This window comes from Petromyzon marinus, chromosome 4, assembly GCF_048934315.1.
Source record: "Petromyzon marinus isolate PM22_M1 ecotype Great Lakes invasive population chromosome 4, UKy_Petmar_22M1.pri1.0, whole genome shotgun sequence".
Classification (NCBI taxonomy): Eukaryota; Metazoa; Chordata; class Hyperoartia; order Petromyzontiformes; family Petromyzontidae; genus Petromyzon; species Petromyzon marinus.
The window spans coordinates 17,301,095-17,323,413 of record NC_133670.1 but is presented as its reverse complement, the minus strand read 5'-3'; the positions used below and the strand labels follow the sequence as shown (position 1 = coordinate 17,323,413).

At 47.6% G+C, this 22,319-nt stretch overlaps 2 protein-coding genes across 4 annotated transcripts; both read left to right on the top strand.

The window, feature by feature from the left end:
• The first annotated feature begins 1,426 nt into the window (after positions 1 to 1,426).
• On the top strand, positions 1,427 to 7,052 carry METTL5 (methyltransferase 5, N6-adenosine). 3 transcript variants are annotated; one of them, XM_032945865.2, is made up of 7 exons: positions 1,427 to 1,793; positions 3,281 to 3,398; positions 4,125 to 4,239; positions 4,481 to 4,665; positions 4,899 to 4,981; positions 5,132 to 5,233; positions 5,568 to 7,052. In XM_032945865.2, exons 2-7 carry the CDS (start codon positions 3,290 to 3,292, stop codon positions 5,610 to 5,612), a joined length of 639 nt encoding a protein of 212 aa, XP_032801756.2. In that variant the 5' UTR covers positions 1,427 to 1,793; positions 3,281 to 3,289; the 3' UTR covers positions 5,613 to 7,052. The 3 variants fall into 3 exon arrangements, with proteins under 3 accessions (XP_032801756.2, XP_032801755.2, XP_032801757.2); XM_032945864.2 differs by having other exon boundaries at positions 1,434 to 1,781; XM_032945866.2 differs by lacking the exon at positions 1,427 to 1,793 and adding an exon at positions 1,808 to 1,910.
• Positions 7,053 to 7,140: 88 nt separating this feature from the next.
• On the top strand, positions 7,141 to 19,464 carry BBS5 (Bardet-Biedl syndrome 5). The gene is made up of 12 exons (XM_032945863.2): positions 7,141 to 7,795; positions 8,648 to 8,730; positions 9,942 to 10,007; positions 10,968 to 11,017; positions 12,410 to 12,537; positions 12,972 to 13,107; positions 13,704 to 13,799; positions 14,473 to 14,535; positions 15,061 to 15,195; positions 15,909 to 15,995; positions 17,972 to 17,995; positions 18,619 to 19,464. The coding sequence occupies exons 1-12, from the start codon at positions 7,728 to 7,730 to the stop codon at positions 18,718 to 18,720; spliced, it is 1,038 nt and encodes a 345-aa protein (XP_032801754.2). The 5' UTR covers positions 7,141 to 7,727; the 3' UTR covers positions 18,721 to 19,464.
• The last annotated feature ends 2,855 nt before the right edge of the window (positions 19,465 to 22,319 follow it).

Below are 22,319 nucleotides of genomic sequence, written 5' to 3'. Positions count from 1 at the left end.
GATTTAAAAAAGTCAAATATATGTAAAAAATAATCCTTTCAAAGCCAAAATTGTCTCCAGGTCCCCCACGCACCTCAACCAGCGAGTCCCCTCGGTACCCCCAGCGCTGCGGGCCCCCACCCACGTGGCCAGCCAGCCAGCCAGCAAAACTTTTTCAAACAAAGTATGACACAGGGCAGCGGTTCCCAACCTTTTCGAGTGCTTGGACCACTTTTCAACTTCCAATACATTACGCGGACCCACCACACGCCACTAGTTATTAAAAATGTTGACTTTTCCTCGGTGAGGATGTTATGAGTATGTATTATTATTTTGTTTTTCGTTTCCACGGCCTCCCTGTAGTATCCTCGCGGACCACCAGGGGTCCCCGGACCACGGGCTAAGGAACCGCAGGCATCGAGAGTAAAATAAATCCGTGGGCTGGGATGATTGACAAATTTGTTTTGTTAATTGTTGAGTTCTTAGTTGTCAGGCGCCCTGGAATACTCTGCATGGACTGTGCAATTAGTCCATCATGAGCCCACAGTTCATACTCTCGCTTTGTCGCTCCAACCTGAGGTGGCATTTGCCTTTTCCAATTTTTTATGTATTGCGGTCAATAACAGTGAACCGTGTAATAAACGTGTTCATGAATGTGTGTGCTTAATGCAGACATGATTCCTTGAAAAAGGTTTCAGACTGGTGTTTTAACATCTTAACACATAATTCTTTGGGTCTTTCGGTAAAGTCACGTAGATAGGTTCAAAGAAAATAACAAAATAACAAAAAAACTGCGACGTTTCGATCGCAACACAAGCGGTCGTCATCAGAAGCAAAGAGCAAATGACGATCGCTTGTGTTGCGATCGAAACGTCGTAGTTTTTTGTTATTTTCTTTGAACCTATCCACGTGACTTTACCGAAAGACCCAAAGAATATGAATCCCTACAGGCACGAAAGCTTCAAGTCGAAATCTTAACACCTGTTTTATTTTTCGATTTAAAACTTTCGTGACTCCAGGTATTCATATTCTTGTTAAATTTTTATTATTTTATTATTTCCCTTCTACGTGACTTTACCCGTTTTATTGCCAGAAAGGGTAAAACATTATTATATTCTCAATACTGGCAAGGGGAGGGTCTCATAGTTCCATTTATTTGGTATAGCCCTGTGAGCCATTCGGCTCTTGAATCGGGTGCAACCGCAACAAACAAAAACAAGAAAACATCTTAAAGTGACTATGTGACTGTGCAAACAGAACATCCAGGGGGAAAAAAAAACCCATCAAAATATTCCTGAAATAGCACCGTACACCAACGCTGTGTGCAAAAATCCCAGTGGGATGCATGACGTGTAACAATGCCATTTTCCAACAATTAACTCTTAATTGACCGTGCAAACGCATCGACACGACCGACGCCCGAAATGCCTCTGCTCCATCGGCTCCCATCAACCGACACGCGGCGCGTCCCGCGGTTGACGGCGGTCCCCCGGCGAACGTCGCCGACGAGTCCAGAGCGGACAGCAGTCGGCGCTGTTCACCGCGGTCCCTTTCCTCCGTCAAGATGTCACCGCTCAAGTGTTCACCGGGTGGGGGTAATCCGTAGACCAGTCGCAGCAGCAGCAGCAGTCGTAGTTGTTTATAAACCCCGGCCTTAACGACGCGTTTCTTTCCACTAAAGTCTTGCCCCTCTCTCTCTCTCGCGCTTTGTGTCGCCGTTGTCTCGTTGTCAACTCGCCAAACATCGAGGCTCTCGCTGACCGCGAGAGTCGCCACCGCTCACAACACACGAGGAGCAGGAGGTGAGGGAGGAGGTGAATGAGGAGGAGAAGGAGCCACGCGATTTGTCCCGCGGCGTTGCTCGCCAGTCTCACGCCACCCCCCCCCAGCCCAGCCCGAGGAGGTCGTTGTGTGTGTGTGTGGAGGCGACGGTAGGCCGAGAGCAATGCCGTAGGCGAGCGACTGCAGCCGGCATCTATTTAACTTGTCGTGATGTGCCCTTGTGATCATACCGCACCGGTGTTGTTGTGGCATTTCTCCAACCCCCCCTCACCTCCCAGTTCTCTCCCGATTGTGCGGTAATTATTCATGATGATTATTGTTATTGGTCGTGTCATAGAGTGAAGCGTTCGGTTCTCTCGCGCCGCAGGGCCACGCGACCCTTCTTGGTGCCGGGCTCGGCTCGGGGTGTTTAGAGCGAGGCCCGAGGTGGCTTCAACACGTCCCGTGCGGAAGGCTATCAACCTCGAGTCGATGTCAATGTGATATATATACATCTTGACTTAAAGCTTTCGTGACTGCAGGAATTCCAACTCTTTGGGTCTTTCGGTAAAGTCACGTAGATAGAAAAATATATATATTTTTTTTTTAAAAATCACGACGTTTCTATCGCAAATTAACCGAAGAATCCTATTTAATGTGTTGTCCGATCAGTGATATGTCTGTCTATTGAACTTCAATTCGCACCCTGAGCAGCCAACCGGGGGCTTCGACCATCACTAACTCGCTCCACTCGAGAACCTTCGTTCAAACCCAGAATCTCGGCAGTGCCGGCTCAGCACTCGGATCTCTTGAGGCGGTCACCTCAACAACGCCGTTGTCGTAGAGAGATTCGTTCACGAGGCTATCCACATATACAAACACAGAGACAATTTCAACCGAGAAGATGGATTCTGGCTTAGCAATCATTGGAAGGATGTGATAAACCATTTCGGGTCTTAATTGATTGTTCACGGTTACGGGTGGCTTTCAGACAGCATACATTAATTTTTCGTCTCCCCCTTCTCTTTTCCGAACATAGATGGACTCGTCCATCTGAATAACTTCTAAATCGCTATCCGTGGTGCTAACGTTTTAAAAATAAATAAATACAAACCGCCACTTCTTTCAAATGTTTATTGCCGTTGGTTGTCACACCTGATGATGACTGCTTGTGTTGCAGTCGAAACGTCGTGAGCATTTTATTGTTTTATATGTATTTTATTTTATTGTTTCCCTTCAACGTGACTTTACCGAAAGAACCAAGAATATGAATCGCTGCAGTCACGAAAGATTTAAATCAAAATAGATGGACTCGTCCATCTGAACAAACTGTCAAATCGCTCTCCGTGGTGCTAACGTTGAAAAACCGCCACTTTGTTCAAATTTTCTTGTTGTGGTTTTCACACCTGATGATGATTGCTTGTGTTGCAGTCGAAACGTCGTGAGAATTTTTTTTATATTTGTATTATTTTATTGTTTCCCTTCTACGTGACTTTACCGAAAGAACCAAGAATATGAACGCCGTTGTCGTTTGTTTCAGTGTGGAGCCATGAAGCGCCTGAGGCTCAAGGAGTTGGAGAGCAACCTACAGCAGGTGGACGACTTCGCTCGGCCCAAGGTGCATCTGGAGCAGTATGCCACGCGGCCGCACATCGCAGGTAGCGTCTCTAATTTAAGCAAGGGTGGATAGAAGGAAAACACTGCCTAATATGGTGGAGGTAGCCAAGTTCGCACCCCTTAATGCTCAAGCCCCTGAGGGCTGTAAAAACGTGGCTATAATAGCACCGATTGGTTTCTTCGGGTTGTCTTAAATTAACATACTTTATCTCGCATGCACACACTCATTTCCGTTTAATTCCCTAAATGTATGCAGTTATTTAATGTCTTATTCTCGGTGTGATTTTAGCTGTTCTGTGTGTGCTTGCCTGTGCATGCTTTATTTAATTAATCCATAACACAGGGATGGGGACCTACAGCCCATGATTTGATTTCACCTGACTCGCTGCATGATTAGGCCTACCACTTCAAAATAGCCGACAATCCATATTTGTTACTCTCAGCATTGGGCACTGGAGGTGAATTTTTTCGACCTGGCAACACTTGGTTTAAAATATTTAACCCAGGCACTTATGTTACAGCAAGGGCCTCACACCGTGATAGAAGTGACGGAGGTGTGTGTATTGGCCCCGCCAAAGGTGTTTGGAAGAACTATTCGGCTCTCTGTAAGTTAAAGGATCCACACCTCTGCCATAACACCTGGGTCTACCCCGTAGCCTCCTGCCGGGGAACCTTTGGGTGATCTCAGAATGCACCAAGCCTGACATAAGCGCCATGGTGACATCTCCACCACTTGGTGGTAATCGGTGGTGGTTGTTGTCCTGCAGCCTGTATGCTTCACACCATCCACACGCGCTACGACGACCTGGAGGGGAAGCTGGTGGGAGACCTGGGCTGCGGCTGTGGGGTCTTGAGCATAGGAGCGGCAATGCTGGGTGCTGGGTTCGTATAATCTGCTATTTGCTATCGATATTACTGTATTAATTTTAACACGATTTTTTTCCGTTCGAAAGGACAATGCATTTAATAGAGTCAACATTTTAAAAAGTAGTCTGAATAAAGGCTAACGACATGGAATTACATAGTTTGCTTGCTTTTATTGAAATCACATTTTGAGTGTCTCTATGTGTATAAGTCATCTGAATTAACCCATTACACCTGGATCTGTTTTGTGTAATTACAGCCTGTGTGTGGGCTTTGACGTGGACGAGGAGGCGCTGGAGACCTGTCTGCACAATGTGGATGAGTTTGACGTGGGCGTGGTGGACGTCGTGCAGAGCGACGTGTGCGCGCTGCACCAGCCGCGCTGGCGAAAAGCCTTCCACACCGTCGTCATGAACCCACCGTTCGGCACCAAGCAAAACAAAGGTGAGTCATGGCACGCCATGCATCTTAGCGATTCGTCCCCTGCCTTCCCTGCGTCACGATTCTGCATTTGATAATTTACAAATAATAGATTTGTGCATGCGCGATTCAATTAATGTACCTTGGCAGGTAAGCATTGATTTCAATCAATGATTTGAATCATCGTTACATGTCTACTAGAAATGGCATGGTTTCAGTACAACATCGCTCTATTCCCTTTGCCCATGTGTGAGAAGGTATGGACATGGTGTTTCTGCAGACAGGTTTGGAGCTGGCCAACACGTCCGTCTACTCTCTTCACAAGACAGCCACGAGGCAGGTGTGGTCACACTACCGGCCATGCATGTGTGCACGCAAGTGTTGAGTGTGACCCAGAAGTTTGTTTTAACGAGCATGTTCATAGAACGAGATGAGAACGATAAAAGTACCGAATGCCAAGCGGTAATAGCAGTTGTGTCTGTGTTTTAAGCATATACGGAAGAAAGCTGAAGAATGGAAGGTGAACATGGAAGTGATTGCGGAACTCAGATACGATCTTCCAGCCTCATATAAATTTCACAAGAAGAATTCTGTGAGTACTCCCGTGGGTTTGTTTTGTTCGGTAAACAATTATTGAGTAATTAAAATCATAATTAATTGAAGGAACGTTCTGCTGTGTGCAATGCGAGTTTGTTGATCTCAAAAGACTTGTGTGGAATTATCAGAAAGATCTTTGAAAGAAGGACCCTGTCACATTGTGGGAAAAAGTAGGCCATTAAGGGCCATTTCACAGCCCTTAAAATTATGTACAATTTTGTTGCACTGCTTGCTATTGAGAAATTAGTGATCTCAGCAAGCTATTAATCTATTTTAATAACAGCCACTAAATTGCAAAAAATGCCCACTTCATGTTTGTGATTTTCCAGGTTGATATCGAGGTTGACTTCATCAGATTCTCCTTCAAGAGCTGAACTGCACCTCTGTGTGGTCGGGCCCATGCGACAGTGCCCTACCCTGCTAAACGGAACTACCATAGGAGATCCGACAATCTGCCAAATCTCTCCCTTACCACTCATCTCGAGGCACTTGGGTGATGCTCGCTGCAATGTCTCGCTGCTCACAAAGTTAGGAGACTGATCTTTGGTCATAACCAGAGAGAGCATGGGGTCATGCTGCGATACCTACTCGCCCTCATTGCTCACTCAGTCCCCTTGATCGCTGAAGCCTGACCACCAACCCAGCATTACTACACAAGTTCAACGTAAAGACACTGGAAGCAGCATCTTGAGGTGTGGACTTGATTGAACATTTGTGGGCAGCATCCTTACATGCCAGTGTGGATTTTTTTTACATTTTATTTTAAATGAGAAAGGGGCTTTGCTCATCTCCTCTTTACAGCTCTGAGCCAGCGTTGGAAATTTCACATTTCTGTGGGAAGTGTGAGTCTATATGGCAGCAACTGTTTATTTTCAACAATGGTATTAATTTTATTGAAACTGGAGGAAACATCTGAGTTGACTTCATACCAGGTATTGAAATTTCCATTTTGCAATTGCAAGTCTTTATACTTGCGGATTTTATACATTTGCCAAGAAATAAACCAATACATTGCCCATGATCAGTGGTACGTCTCTGCGTGCTGTGCTACTTGCAGTGCTACAGATGCCTGTATATTTGTGATAATATGATCCAAGTGTTCTTATTGATCAAGTGTTAATCTGGATCATTTATGCCCACTAGACCCAGCCTTTGCATATGTGGCATCCTGAGAAAACAAATAACTTAATCCTCCTTGGAAATGACGCTCTGGCAATAACTCAGTCATTGTCACTTGTTATCCGTGATATAACTCATGCTAAAGCGTTATACATTATATACACACAAACACATTGTTTAAATTGGATTAAAACTTTAGAGTATTTTGTATTCAGAAATGTTTACACCAGTGGAGCTTTGCAACCTACACAGCCACGCTGATCACCCACCCCTCGGGTCAGTCGTGATAGCAACCTTACATTGATAAGAAGAGTCAGTATTTTTTTAGTGGCTTGAGTATTATTGCATGTGCATTACATGATTTGAGATCACTTAAAAAAAATAATTGCGTGACTGTATAACGAATGCTCTCATCTCGGTACCTCTTCGGCCCTGTTATTTTATATTTACCCAGTGATGTTCAACAGCATGTGTCGGTTAATAGTTTAGTCATGACGGTGACGCGAGGACTAACCTTTTTGAAGCCTCTTTTGCACTGTTGTGATTTTCGTTGCGTTTTGGTGGAATAAACACCGTCGTTTTCATTTAAAACATTTCGCCAGGTACGTTCCTCCTCAAAGCATTTCATCTGCCAATTACCCAAACCAAAATAACATCAATAAAGTGTTTTACTTTGCACCACGTGCACTCTGCAAGTGTGGTTGTTGTGGTGCTTGCTTGTGCGTGTGGGTTGGAAATTGTCTCATTCTAATACACCCACCTCTGATTGGCACAGTTGGCTATGTAGGGTGCGAAAGAAGTTCAACATACATGCACGGCTAAAATATTGTGCTCAGTTTGAAAATGAGGCAGTACAGCGAGTAGGTTTTAAACAGGCTATTGGTGCGCGTTTGAGGCTTTCTTATCTTCCTTTAATGTTGACAATTTGAATACATTAAACTTGAAGTTGGAATAAATAGAGCAGAGAGCCCCACATCCATCGGACCTGACTTCTTCATTGCCCAGCACCAGGGCCCCTCCGGTTCAGTTGCACCACCTGCACATTCGGTAGCCACTTCACTGGAGCCGACCCACGCCTCGTTCCCGAGTCACCTGTCACGGGTGACGTGATACTGCTAATGCGATTACGGGAGAGCTGCGCCTCCTAACCCGGCTCAGCCCCAATTTACAAATCTCAGGGCGACCTTGACTATATCCACCTCGACCACCAGCCCGACCAATCAGGGCTGTCACCCCCTAGCAACCTACGCACGATGATGGCACAGGGCGAGGGAGGGACCCATCTCCACACCGGGCAGAAGGGGGTCTCGGCCGCCGCGCGAGTCGGAGCAGGCGACTAGCGACTCGGGGACTTGGGGGAAGCTTGGATCATGGATGGAAACGCGGCGATCGGGACTCTATGGGAGGACAGAGAAGTCCGCTTCGATGTCTCGCCGCAGTGAGTGTGTGGCTGCACGTGTGTGTGTGTGTGTACATACTTCATATGGGGAGCGGTATTGTCGCGATTATTGCACTGCGCTATGAACCCGGCGTCCCGAGTTCGATTCCCACTCACGGCCAACACCCAGTGCCGGATTATCCTAGTAGCAAAAGTAGCTACTACATATTTAGTAGCTACATATGTAGCGCTAAATGCTTTCAAGCTCTCAATTTCGGTTCAGTGATTCTGCACTTGCTCTATTACTATAGTACTATACTGCCTTCAACTTTTATGAACGACTGGTTGTTTAAGGTTATCGATTTGTCGTATTATCTGGCTGTATCGCAAATGAAAAAAATCTAATTTACTATGCAACTAAAAAAATTGTGTTTTAGTATTTACGTGGTTTATTTATTTATTTAGGGGCCCTTTCTAACATGCTACAGGCCCCGCACTAGCTTAATCCGGGACTGCCAACACCAGTGATTATCTGAACTGGTTCTGGCCTCCACTAGGTCAACTCCGCCTCAACTGAGTACCTCTTGTGTGTAAACATCCCTATAAGGGAGACAAAGGCGGCCGGACGTGGTGCTGGCCACCCACCCCCTCCTGCGCCGTGTCTGCCTTCAGCACTTGCCCCAACAGGCTGTAAAGGCTATACGGGGGATGGCGATGCTTGAATCATGCTAATAAAGTATAGCAACAGCCCTTTGGCAATACACTGCTAGATGAAGACCTTACCGCGTTACATTGGGGTTGCTTGACCCTACGTCATAGCGCAAGCGCTAATCACTGCGCCACCGCTCCTCCCTCGTTGCTTTACAAGCACGCGTTTGTCTCGTGTGTGCGCGCGTGCGATTGTTTGTGAAGGCTGATGAAGCCCCGAGCCGGAGAGCTCGTCCTGGACACGATGGAGTCCGTGGAGGACACCAAGGGGAACAATGGAGAGAGTGGTACGGCGGGGGGGAAGATGGGGGGGAGATAATAAGGAGGAGATAGGGGGGGGTAGATGGCGGGGGGATAGGGGGGAAGATGGGGGGGAAGATGGGGGGGGAGATGGGGGGGGAGATGGGGGGGAATAAGGGGGGGGGAGATGGGGGGGGAGATGGGGGGGGGAGATGGGGGGGGGAGATGGGGGGGGGAGATGGGGGGGGGAGATGATTGGGGGGGGGGAGATTGGGGGGGGGGAGATTGGGGGGGGGGAGATTGGGGGGGAGGAGTTTGGGGGGGGGGCGTCATCAAAGCGCTGGAGTGCAAGACTAACACATCGTTAAATTAGTCAATCCAGCATCAATAATCATCCTCATTCCTCCATCATCTTTGATTATCCATAATACAGATGATACAGTACGGTACTGATAACTCAAAATAAAGGTTTTTGAGTTAGATCACGTGAATTTTAAATGTGTCGTAACCCTCCACCACCCGACACAGGTCGCGACACATTTATACTTCACGTGATCTAACCCAATAACTTTTATTATGAATAATATAACATTGGTGGCGAAAGCCTACGTGTTAAACGGTACCCATAACGTCAACCATCAATGTTGGTCATCAACATGTCAAGCGTCGTTCGTCAATCATTTACCGTTTGCCCCATGGACATATCAATTCGTGGACACTCAAATGAGCATCCAGTGCCCCACCATAGGAATGTGGAATTTCTACCCCTGGGTTCAAGGCCGCCAACGGAGATGAGCGGCATCCCATTGAGCCCCCCCCCCCCCGCCCCTTGTTGAAAATAGTCGGGGTTGGGGAAAGGGAGGGTGGGGGGCACTGAACATAATACTTTTTAAAATTTTATTTCACCTGATCCCAACATTAGTTAGTTTCGATTGTTCAGTGTCCCGTCGTGATGAGCGGGCTAGAGATCGGTGTCTCTCCTGATGGGATGAGACACGGGGATTCCTTTCAGACCGATCTCTCCTGGACAGGAAATAATGATGTGGCCGGCACCACGCCACGTGCAGTATTCCCCTCGCTCGGGCAAGTGGCCTTCTTGTCACGCGCCTACTGTCGTCTACCAGCGACCCGGAAAATATACAGCGAGACTGGACAGGGATCGTTGTCTTGTTATTTTAGCGAGGGATCAGCGTCTCGTCTGATGAGCGATGGAGAGAGAGAGAGAGATGTGTGACCGAGATGATCACCCCTCTGCCAGGGAGGCTGGTGGTCACCAACTTGCGCGTGCTCTGGAATTCGCATTCCTTCTACCGCATCAACCTGAGTAAGTTTGGCTCGTCCTCGTCTCCATCAGGAGTAGCATCACTGTCACCATCATCAGCAGCAGCATCATTGATATCAGAAGCAGTGGCATCAAGGGGCCGTCCATAAATGACGTCACGCACCTGGGGGGGGGGGCAGACATTTGTGACGATGTGTTACGAGGGGGGAGGGGTGAGAAATGTGACGTCACATCAAAATGAGCAACTTTAAATAAATATAGACAACACGTTCTTCTTAATGAAATAGACTTTTTAATAAATGTTTTCTCCTACAACATCAGAGTGCAGCGCTACATTAAATACGCACTACAATGAAAATAGTTTAAAGCGATTTGAAGCATGTTTATATTGGGGGGGGGGGGAGCTTTGTGACGTCATATTTGAGGGGGGGGGAGTCTGACTTTTTGTGACGCCGTGTGACGAGGGGAGGGGGCTCAAAAAATCGTCCAAAATCGCGTGACGTCATTTATGGACGGCCCCCAAATTGATCGTAGGCCTCGTTATTATCACCATGAGCATCACCGTCGTCATCATCAGCAACAGCAGCAACACAATCAGCAGCAGCGTCAGCATTATCATCATCAGTAGGATAAGCTTTGGCAGCGGCAGCAAAATCATCAGGAAACATTGTCACATCATCATAACCATCAATGTCATCATCACCATCAGCAGCCACAATAATTATCTTCTATCAGCAGCAGCACTACTCGTTATCGGCAGCACGATCATCAACAGCAGCAGTGGGAGTAGCAGCAGCAAGTGGCGGCATCACCATTCCTGTCACCACGGGTGATGATGACAATGATGATTATAATGATGATTTTGTTGATTATAATGATGTTGTTGATTATAATGATGAAGTTGTTGATTATAATGATGATGTTGTTGATTATAATGATGATGATGATGTCCACCGCGTACCCGAGTCGTCCGCTCCTCACACCGCTCTTTCCATCACGCAGCCATCGGCTTCAACTGTGTCATGAGCATCGAGAAGCGCCTGGTGAACTCGGTGAGCGCGGCACTGCGAGCCGGCCCCGACTGCCCCCGGTCGCCACCGAAAACAAGGATCTCCCCCCCGCCCCCCCTGTGTAGCTTGCAGGGCCCGATTAAGATTTTGTAAGCCCCTGGGCTACAGATACTGTGAGCCCCCCCCCCCCCCCCGGTAATATTTTCAAAAGGAAAACAAAGTTAAAGAAAAATAAAATTTATTTTTACAAGGCTAACAACAAATAAAATGTCAGCATTCACAAATGAAATAACTTTTCACTTAATTTCTGGAGGCCCTCCAGCTGGCGGAGGCCCCTAGACTGCAGCCCCTAAAGCCCCCCCCCGTGCCTTGATCCGGCCCTGGTAGCCTGAACAGACTGTTGGGGCAAGTGCTGTTAGCGAACAGCACCTATGAAGGCCGGAAGGGCACACGAGGGGGTGAGTGGCCAGCAACCACGCCCGACCGCCTTTGTCTCCCCAGTTGCGATGTTTACTACACACTGCACCGGGTACTCATTTGAGGCTGAGTCGACCTAGGGGATGCCCAGGACCGGTTCAGATAATTATTCGTCACCGGTGGTGTTGGCCGTGAGCGGGATATCGAACTCGGGCCGCCAGGTTCGTAGCGCAGCGTAACGCCAACTGCTATGCCACCGCTCCCGGTGCGAGCCGGGAGCGGTGGCATAGCGATACCTGGTCGCCAGCGAGCACACGCATTACGGGCATCGTCATCACCCACCGAGCCACCGTTCCCTCTCTCGGCGTGACACATTTTAGGGACGAGGCTGCAACAGCGGTGTAATGGTTGGCAGCACACTGGACGAGCAGTCCAGAGGTCGCCGGTTCAATTCGATCTGCCGGCGCGGCAGAGGAAACAATGGGGCGGGCTTCCTAAAGTCACCCAATCCCCCTCCCACACACCCACCCACCACCACAAACACCGCCTCTATGCACTCAGCAGTATAAATGGGTCTCACCACAGTCCAGTGGCAGGCCAATGGGGTGGGGTAAAGTGTGAGCAAGCTCACCTCTTCCAAGATGCCTGGCCAATGTAGAAGAGTAGGCCAACATACCCTCTATAGCAGTGGTTCGCAACCTTTCTGGACGCGTTGGCTGTCGCTGTCAACACTCAAAAGATTTTAGAGGACCGCAATGCACCATTAAAAATAGATTAACAAAAATACATGAAAACTTTTCTTAATTTTAGCAATTTCTATAGTTCAGCGGACCACTTCCCACGCCTTTGTGGATTAGCAATGGTCCTTGGAGCGCAGGTTGGGACTTGGGACCTGAGCCGTCCCCTGGGTATGGCAAATTAGGGCGAATGCCCTGGGCCCCGCAGTTGGGGGGGGACTCAAGAGGGTCCCTCTTTATCGACGGAATGAATGACCGATTGGATGAATGGCTCGTGCAGAAGCTGCGCGGACACACCGAGGCGCTGTACATCCTCACCAAGTGTGGAAACACTCGCTTCGAGTTCATCTTCACGAACCTGGAGTCGGGCAGCCCGCGGCTCTTCACCTCCATCATCACCGTGTGCAGGTCACCGAGCCCCCTACGATTGCCACCGACCGCCGCGACGGCGTCTCGTGACGACGTGTCATCGCTGACCGCTCTCGTGGCATGTGGTGACTAATGATTGCTACTGACCACCGACATGGCCACATACGACCGATGGTAGTTAATTAACCCAAACCATGGTGTCTAGTGACTGGTAGTCAACATGGCATCTAGTGACTGACAGTGATCACTAACGACCCCCCATCAACATAGGGTGCGGCGAATCGGGGCGACGCCCCGGGCCCCGCGCTTTGGGGGGGGGGGGCGCGCTTCGATGTCACGGTGTCAGATGTAATACAGGCCTGGTTTAGTTTGAAAGTATAGGGGCTGCTCACACGGTGGGATTTGCTTCGGGCCTCGCACCCCGCCTATGGACGGCCCTCACTGTAGCTGACCACCAACGTGGCATCTGGCAGGGCGTACGGAACGTCCAAGATGTACCGGGACCTGAAGCTGCGCGCGGCCATCGTCAGCGACGGGAACCTGCGGCTGCTGCCCGGAGAAGAGCTGTGCCGGCGGTTGGATGGGGTGTGGAACCTGTCCAGCGAGCAGGTTCGCAAACACTGGCTCGCGGTAATAAGCGTGGGAGCACGTGCCTAAACACCATCATCGTCATCATCATCGTCAGCCACGATCAATCCGAGTCATCGCCATCTCTCCAATCCACCCGGGACCTGAGTTCATCCCTGCCATCTCCACGGTGGGAGCACGTGCCTTAACGCCATCATCGTCATCATCATTGTCAGCCACGATCAATCCGAGTCATCGCCATCTCTCCCATCCACCCGGGATCTGAGTTCATCGCCGCCATCTCCACGGTGGATGTACTTTCGGACGTGTATCCCTCCCTTGGCTGCTCCTCCAACGTTAGTCTCGACCATCGATCATAACCCCCCTCTAGAGATGTCTGCCCAAGCCCACGATCGTTAAACCCGTCAATATGAGGTCTTTAATTTGCGTTTTCTAATCGAAGTGTTCCTCTTCCTGCCTCTCTGTGCAATTCCAAGCATGCACACCTCTCCACGCTTCTCTGTGCACTTTTTATTTTTGTTTGCTTCTCGACATATGCCGAGAGCAATATTAATAATATATACTAATGCATGATCGTAATCGAGTCCATACAGGTGTGAGTGTCATCTCTCTTGCAGGGCAACCTGGGTAGCTTCTTCATCACGAACATTCGAGTCGTGTGGTTCGCAGCCATGAACATGTGCTTCAACGTCAGCATCCCCTTCCTGCAAATCGTGCGTAACGTGGCCGCCCACGCAATAACGAAAGACAAATGTCCCCCGTGTAGCCTTTAACAGACCATTGGGGTAAGTGCTGCTGTTCGTGAGCACCTTTTAAGGCTATTACGGCACACGAGGGCATGGGTGGCCAGCACTGTCTCCCCAGTGCTGATGTTTACGCGCCGCCCCAGGAACTAATTTAAGGTCAAGACGACCGAGGAGAAGCCCACGACCGGCGCGGGCGTTGTCACTGATATCAGTTGTGAGTGGGAAGTGAGCTCAGGTTGGACAAGCCCACGACCGGCTCGGGCGTTGTCACTGATATCAGTTGTGGGTGGGAAGTGAGCTCAGGTTGTCGGGTTCATAGCAAAGTGCGCTAACCACGACGCTACCGCTCCCCACGACCACTACAGCTCTATCAACAGCAACGCACACAACACACAAAGCAGGGATGGAGACCATTTCCCTTATTGAGGGCCGAATATATCTTTCAGATACTACACACGAGCACATACCTCAGCCACTTCTGTCACCACAGGAGGCAAGATTGACCATAACTTAAAGAATAGACAGCCCGGGGACGCACAGCTACAAGAAAATAGAAGTCAGGTTTTGGGGTTTCATTTTTCTTTCTCCCGTGCGGTCCATCGTTGTTCTCGATGATGTCGTTGCTGTACCCGCTGCGTAGCGATCCGTGAAGCTCCGGGACTCAAAGTTTGGAGCCGCCCTCGTCATTGAGTGCACACAGCAGGTGAGGTGGGGACATTAACAACGAGCCCCTTCATTGACCCAGGAGAGCCTTCGCGGAGTCTGAAGCCTTCTTCAGGAGGCCTGCAATGAGACGAAGTAGTTGTCTGTCCAAGTCATGCCCGGGCTCAGAAGCCTGCTGAGCTTCCGCGATCTGGCCAGGTTGAGCGCATTCAGGGAGGTCATTCGACCATGCGCAAGGGGTTCTGATTCGGCCTCGAGTTTCGGCTGGAGGTTAGTCAAAGTCACATGTTATTTCCTGGTCAAATGAGCACGATATTTTATTTACAACCCTGAGCCAGTGATGACAATTTAATACTCCTACGGCAGGGGGGTGAGTCTATCCATAGAGAAACCACTTTCGACTCCCAGTACGTGGAGCGAAATGTCGGACATCATGCTCAACAATAAAAAGGCGAGACAACCCAAAAACACATGGGAGAGCTGCACAGCATAACCGCGACAATCTCTGCAGTGGTGTAGACAGTTTCCCCGGGGACTCTCACGTGGGACTCTGCGTGCCTCGCAGAGTGGCGGGTACGTGCTGGGATTCCGTGCCGACCCCCCCGACCTCATGCGCACGTTGTCGCAGGAGCTGCAGAGCCTGCACCGCGTCTTCGCAGCAAAGCCCGACATGGGTGTGCGCTTCCACATGGAGGAGATGGTGCGGATGACCTCCATGACTTCCCAGGCCCACGCACATGTCCTAGGTTCACGTCATATCTGCACCTCAAAGATTCCACGGAGGTCCCACGCTTTCTCAGACCCACACAGATTTCTCTGACCAAGGCACATTCATCCACTACCTCAAATAGGCATCGCTCAGGTCACGAGGTGCATCTCTGATCCATCGGACACACACGGAGATCCACTCCACAGGCTTCAGAAGCCTCTAGACCTCCTGAAACCAATATACATAACTCAGATTGACCCACATCTCACTGACCCAAGCACGTACATCCAATATTCCATATAGGATTACTCAGACCTCACCAGAGCACATGGAGCCTGGCTCTTTAGAACAATCGAAATCCAATAAAATACATGCAAGTCCACTCCAAAACGTGCACGAAGTCCTTGTATCCACCAAAATATATCTCACAGATGCATGTATGTCCTTCAAACATTCAGATCCACCCCCATTACTTCAAAAGGGTCGTCTGACCTTCCAAACACATCTCTCATTCATTCAAGACCTCATGAAGGGTGCTGCTCTGCTTACTTGGAACATCACTCCTGGCCTAACGGGACACCAGACCCCCAGCGCTTCAGTGAGTGAAGACGAACCACAGATCCCCTGATCTTCCTCCTCTCCTGCCACGACTCCCACCCCCCCATCCCTCCTCCGATCCTCCTTGACCCACCCCCACTGTGCAGCCGGCTCCACTGGAGAAAGTGACGGAGGTGCAGGAGGACGATGACCTGAAGCTGGAGCCTGGGTTCTCCAAAAGCGATGCTCACACGGTACCTGGCCCTCCACCACAAGCGTGGGGCCAATCGCAGATTTCAATCGTCATCCTCATAACCATCATAATCATCTTCTGTCCCTTTCGTCAACCCTTATCCTTTTGTCTTCTAGATCATTCAACACTGCATATAGTCACTTCAGATATTACATTTAAACGTTCGGATTTTAATCATAATATTATTGCATTTTATTACCGATGAAAGCTTCACTGAGTCTCAAGAATCTTTTTCAGGAGGTTTCTCCACTTTGGACGCTTTCCCACTTCAATTAATGGGTTGGAGGCCACGATTTTGTCTATTTCAAAAATGTATTCCGGCTGTTATATCGGTGTCATGTTGTCACGAGATGTATGTTGAACTTCTTTCGCATCGTATGTAGCCAGCCGTGCTAATCGGAAGTGCGGGGGAAGGACAACAAACTAAACATAAAAAGCAGTTTTGATTTAAAGCTTTCGTGACTGCAGGGATTCATATTCTTGGTTCTTTCGGTAAAGTCACGTAGAAGGAAAACAATAAAATAATAAAAATATAAAACAATAAAATTATCACGACGTTTCGACTGCAACACAAGCAATCATCATCAGGTGTGAAAACAACAGCAATAAAATTTGAAAAAAGTGGCGTTTTTTTTAACGTTAGCACCACGGAGAGCGATTTGACAGTTTGTTCAGATGGACGAGTCCATCTATGTTCGGAAAAGAGGAGGGTGGAGACGAAAAATCATGGATGCGGTCTGAAAGCCACCTTAAGCGTGATCAATCAATTAAGACCCGAAATGGTTTATCAAATCCTTCCAATGATTGCTAAGCCAGAATCCATCTTCTCAAATTTTCTTGCTGTGGTTTTCACACCTGATGATGATTGCTTGTGTTGCAGTCGAAACGTCGTGAGAATTTTATTGTTTTATATTTTTATTATTTTATTGTTTCCCTTCTACGTGACTTTACCGAAAGAACCAAGAATATAAAAAGCAGTTCTTAAGACATAAGTTTATTAATATAGATTTAAAAGTGCACAGCTCCATTGGCTTCCTAATACCGGAAGGAATAGTGTTCCAGACGGCCGCAGAAGCGCAAAATGAACAAGAGATGAACACGATTCCATTGGCGTCTCTCGCAGAAAGCACTACATCACCGTGTCTGAGAGCAATACTCCTGAGGTCCCTTCAACTACCACTTTCCACACGAGGTGGTGTCACCTATTCACACGCCCTGCCATTGAGGTGTCCGTTCATTGTGAGAGCTGGAATGAGACAGATTTAACCCAGTCATCAATGACTGGGTTGACAACCATAAACTCTATTTACGATTTAATCACGGGGGTGCTGGAACGTGGTTTGCAACCAAACATCTCAGCAGTGCTGGCTCAGTGTTAACTCTCTCGCCTGGTATGCAGGAGGTCGTGGGTTCGATCCCGACCCTGAAGTATGTTTGGAGTTTGCATGTTCTCCCTGTGGTCGCGTGGATTTTGTCTCCGAGTCCTCCGGTGTTTCGCTCCACATTTAGAAACATACGCTTACAGTAATTAGCTGATATACATTTCCACGTGATAAGCCACTTCGTTGAACTATCATTTATGGCCAGGCCGCTTCTGAAAAAGAGCTACTGTACATAGCTCAGTGGGTCTTACCTGGTTAAATAAAAAATAGTTTTCTTTAATAGTTAGTAGTTTTGGCATGGTAATCTTTAGTATCCTGAGCCACACAAGCCTCCAGGGTACCGGGCTTTATATTTGAGGCCCCCATTGCGCCAATTTTCCAAATTCCAGGACGCGCGTATATTCACGCTCAAGATCTGTTATCTCGCCATCATCAACCATAATGATCAATTAACTGCTGGAACAAGGCTTCCCTAAGCCAACACCATCCCTCAGTACGTCATGTTTTCGTCGCTGCACAATTTCAGTTCTATAAATGATGTATATTTTGAGGGAGAATGTAAGAATCCATAGTAACACGTGTTCTTTGTTTGAAGGCTTACTTTGCTGATGAGAACAAGGTATGGTAATTATCTCTTGACATTCTTTTACACTGTAACATGTAAATGAGTTGCAGTGTGAGGAAGTGTTCAGATGACCTCCCTGCGAGAGAGTATATATATACATTTTGCAAAAAGGTATTCAAGTTGGATGTGAACAAGTCACTAACGTCTTCTCTCACAACCTCATCATCACCACCTCCACCAAAAATCCTCTTACATCACCATCATTCATCACTTAAAATCCCAACCCGTTACACCACCCTCACCATCAGCACCACCCTCACCATCTCCACCCATTCCTCTAACACCACCGCCACGACCCATTCATTACGGCACCCTCACCATCACCATCTCCCCCACGACACTACCTCTACCATCTCCACCCATTCCTCTAACACCACCACCATGACCCATTCATTACGGCACCCTCACCATCACCATCTCCCCCACGACACTACCTCTACCATCTCCACCCATTCCTCTAACACCACCACCATGACCCATTCATTACGGCACCCTCACCATCACCATCTCCCCCACGACACCACCTCTACCATCTCCACCCATTCCTCTAACACCACCACCACCACCACGTCACATCTCTTCCCCGGGTGCCCCGCCGTGCCCGGCGACGCGAGAAGCCCAGGGACCGTGAGGTGGTCTTCTCCACCGAGCTGGGCCTCGCCATCGAGAAGCTGCGAGACGGTTTCACCCTGCAGGGCCTCTGGGACGCAACGGCGTGAGGGCTCCGGCGCCAGCTCGCACTCATTGCACACACAATGTGCGTGCCGCAAGTGAACCGCAACACCTTTGCTGAGCTCGTCAACGAGCATAAACCATCACGCGAACTCCCGTCATCCTCGCAGCGGCTTTTGGCTGGCCATCGCTTAAAGACGGTTACCGCATCGCGCGCTTTCAGATGCGCTGCTGCGGCCGTATAGAACGCTCTTCCATCCGATATTAGGGAGCCACTGGCGCTATGCACTTTTAAATCTTGATTGAAAACTTCTTTCTTTAGAACTGCTTTTTTGTGTTGAGTTTGTTGTCCATCCCCACACATCCGACTAGCACGGTTGGCTACGTACGGTGCGAAAGAAGTTCAACATACATACATACATACCTACGTGACTTTACCGAATAGAACCAAAGAGTATGGATCCTTGCAGTCACGAAAGCTTCAAATCTAGAATACACACGGCTCTCCCTGAGCCCTCCCAGTGGCGGAGCCATCGAGAGTGCAGGTGGTGCAGTTGCACAGGGGCCCACGGGGCCCAGGCACCGAGCAATGAAGGAAATTGGATTAGGGGGCTCCCAATGTCATACTTTTCCCCAGGAACCATGCCAAGCACACCATTGAACATCCCATCGGCGACCTCTGGAATTTGGGAATACGTTTACATCTCTTGACTTAAAACTTTCGTGACTGCGGGAATTCACATTCTTGGTTCTTTCGTTAAAGTCACGTGGATAAAAAAATAAAAATAAAATAATAAAAGAAAAAAAATCAATCGAAAAGAATAAAAGCGAAAAACCACGATAAAAATACAAATAGTAAAATAAAATTAATTGAAAATAATAAAAGCAAAAATCCCCACGTTTCGATCGCAACACAAGCGGTCTTGATCAGGCGATTGAAACGTGGTGGGTTTTTTGCTTTTATTATGTTCAATTATTTTTTAATTTTACTATGTTTATAGTTGTTTTATTTTATTTGATTATTTTCCACTTATTTTTAAGTTTATTTGATTATTTTTATTTTATTTTCTATCTACGTGACTTTACCGAAAGAACCAAGAATATGTTTACATATCGTTTGTATTGTTTCTCGTTTTGTCTATCTCGTTTGTACCGAGTTTCGTTCAGACAATTTAGTTCCGAATTTGTCCTCAGCAAATAATTCACATAAATCAACAAAATTTGTGATTTTTTTTTACGCGCGCGATTCAACGCAACAGTCCGCAGTCTACTGGTGGATGAGGACCTTCCCACGCTGTGCGGGTAGCAGATTTGATTTTACCTGGGGGAGCTGTTTGACCATACTTCACCGCGTTGGTTAGTGTGGGTTGCTACCCAAAGTATCAAAAAATAAAGTGTTTATGTCCATCTATAATCCATTGCGGGTCTTGCGACAGTCCAATGCTGCAAGGCCCAGCAGCATTTATTCAACAGACCACCATCCTGCTGATGAGTCTCAGGTAAGGGGAGTGTGTCTGCTTTAACAAACGCTGCTGTAACACGTTGATGTTGAGGCTCATAGGCTGAGACCTTTGGTTCTCTTTCAGTTGGGGCAGTGAAGCGGTAGCGCGTTCGCCACTTGTTGCAGAGGTTCACGGTCCAAATCCAGCGGTTGCCCTGGTTATTACTGCGCAGTGTGTTAACCGTGAAAAAAATACATTAATCTGCTTCACAATGGACGTTGAAGATCCAGTGTCTAAATTCGCAAGAGTAGGCCATCGTGTGTCGGTGTCAATGGTGCAAATTTATCAAATTTGAAAAATGATCCTCAAATTATTCAATTGGAATTTACAAGCAATAATTACTTCCCTAAAGCGAAAACTTGTCGGGACACGTCCTGACAAAAGAGTCCTGAGGCTCAGTGAGGATTTCCTGGATAAAAAAAAAACATAAGCGCATCTATCGCTGCTCCGTGTTTCTGCTGCGACTGTTCGACTTCTCTTTGCAAAGCGAAGGTTCACCCAGAAACAAAAAAAAACGACTTGATAACCCGGATATAGAAAATAAATATATACAAATATACACTGAACTATATTGTTTTCATTCAAAAACTTGATAACAAACCATCGATCATTTGTATTGAGTCATATCCCCCACACGTGGCCGCACAATGAATGAACGCAACGCCGTGGTTTGCTCAACCGAACCCTTGCTCTCTGAACAATGAAACGTCTGTTTTGACATCAAGTGCTTCTAGGACACCCCTTAATTTACTCCTCGCTCCGTGGAAAATCTAATTTAGGACTGCACGTATTGCATTTGCAAGATAATAAGAATCGGCCAACATACGTCCACTGACAAATGAAGGCCTCCTCTTCAACCCGTCGCCATCCCTTCAAGGTGGTCCGGTGAGATGCCACAATCCATGCTGCTCCAGGTGTTCTCACCGCTCCGTCTACACGCTGGATGGTCCTCTCGAGAGCGGCTACATCCTTTTGGCCAAAGCTCCCTCCCGTTCCTGCGACGCGTCGTTCCCAAGGCCACACTTTTCCGAACACAATAACTAAAGTTCGTTGTTTGATTTCTCTGCAGGTGTATACAATACAAAGCGGACATTTCACCGGCCAAATGGAGGGCTTTACAGTACAGTATTATTATAACATTGTTCGTGAATATAGCGGCCTCTAGTGGCTGGGAATGTCCCGTTAACCTAGTAATATGCTGTATATGAATCTAAAAAATATTATTTCTCACCACACCGTTTGGTCGTACATGTTATGTATATCATTTATTGTTAAATTTGAATCACAGTTCCTATGATCACTGTTACATTGTTTTATAGCTTTATTTTGATTTTGAAAATGATTTGGTTTAGCCATGTTTGTTTGTTGTAGTACAGCGTTAGCCTGATAACTTTAATCTACATTGTCTTGTGGTTGTTATTGTTTGACTTGCATCCCACTGGGATTTTTGCACACAGCGTTGAAATATGGTGTTTTTTTCTGGAAGACTTTGCTGTTTTTTCCAGGATTTTTCTGTTGCGTGTAGTCACTTTAAGATGTTTCTTGTTCATGTTTTTGTTTTGTTGCGGTTTCACCCGAGTCAAGAGCCGCATGGCTCACAGGGTTATACCTAATAAATGAAAATGAAATGGTGCGTGCATCGTGAGTAACGAATCAATGTGGATCAATGAGTAAGATACATTATTACGTTCCTAACGGCCTTCTTCGGTTTAAATAATACTACCGCGGTTTCTTTATTTTAATAATTTCCTCCGGTAACGTTGATGGGATTGCAGCTCGTTCCATATTGGTGGTATCCGGTAGCGGGTTTTGTCCCATTTCTATTGGCTTTAGCGTCACCCTCCACAGGAGGCGAATTTACTTGGTTCACGATTGATGATGCAGATTTTCTGTTTGTGCTTCGCACGAGACTCGAAAGTTGAATCCACGCAGAAATGTAGGACAACCCTGTCCTATGAGTGAGACCAATCAACTTCCCGAGCTCACAGTTTCTTTTGGTAATTAGTTAGACTGGCAAAGACTGGACAAACATGTGTGTACAATTTCAGCTTTCAAGCCCTTCGAGAAGGTGTTTAGAACATTAATCACGTGTATAATGCGTCATGGGGTGAGTGTGATTGAGCAGAGGGGAACATTGGGACGAG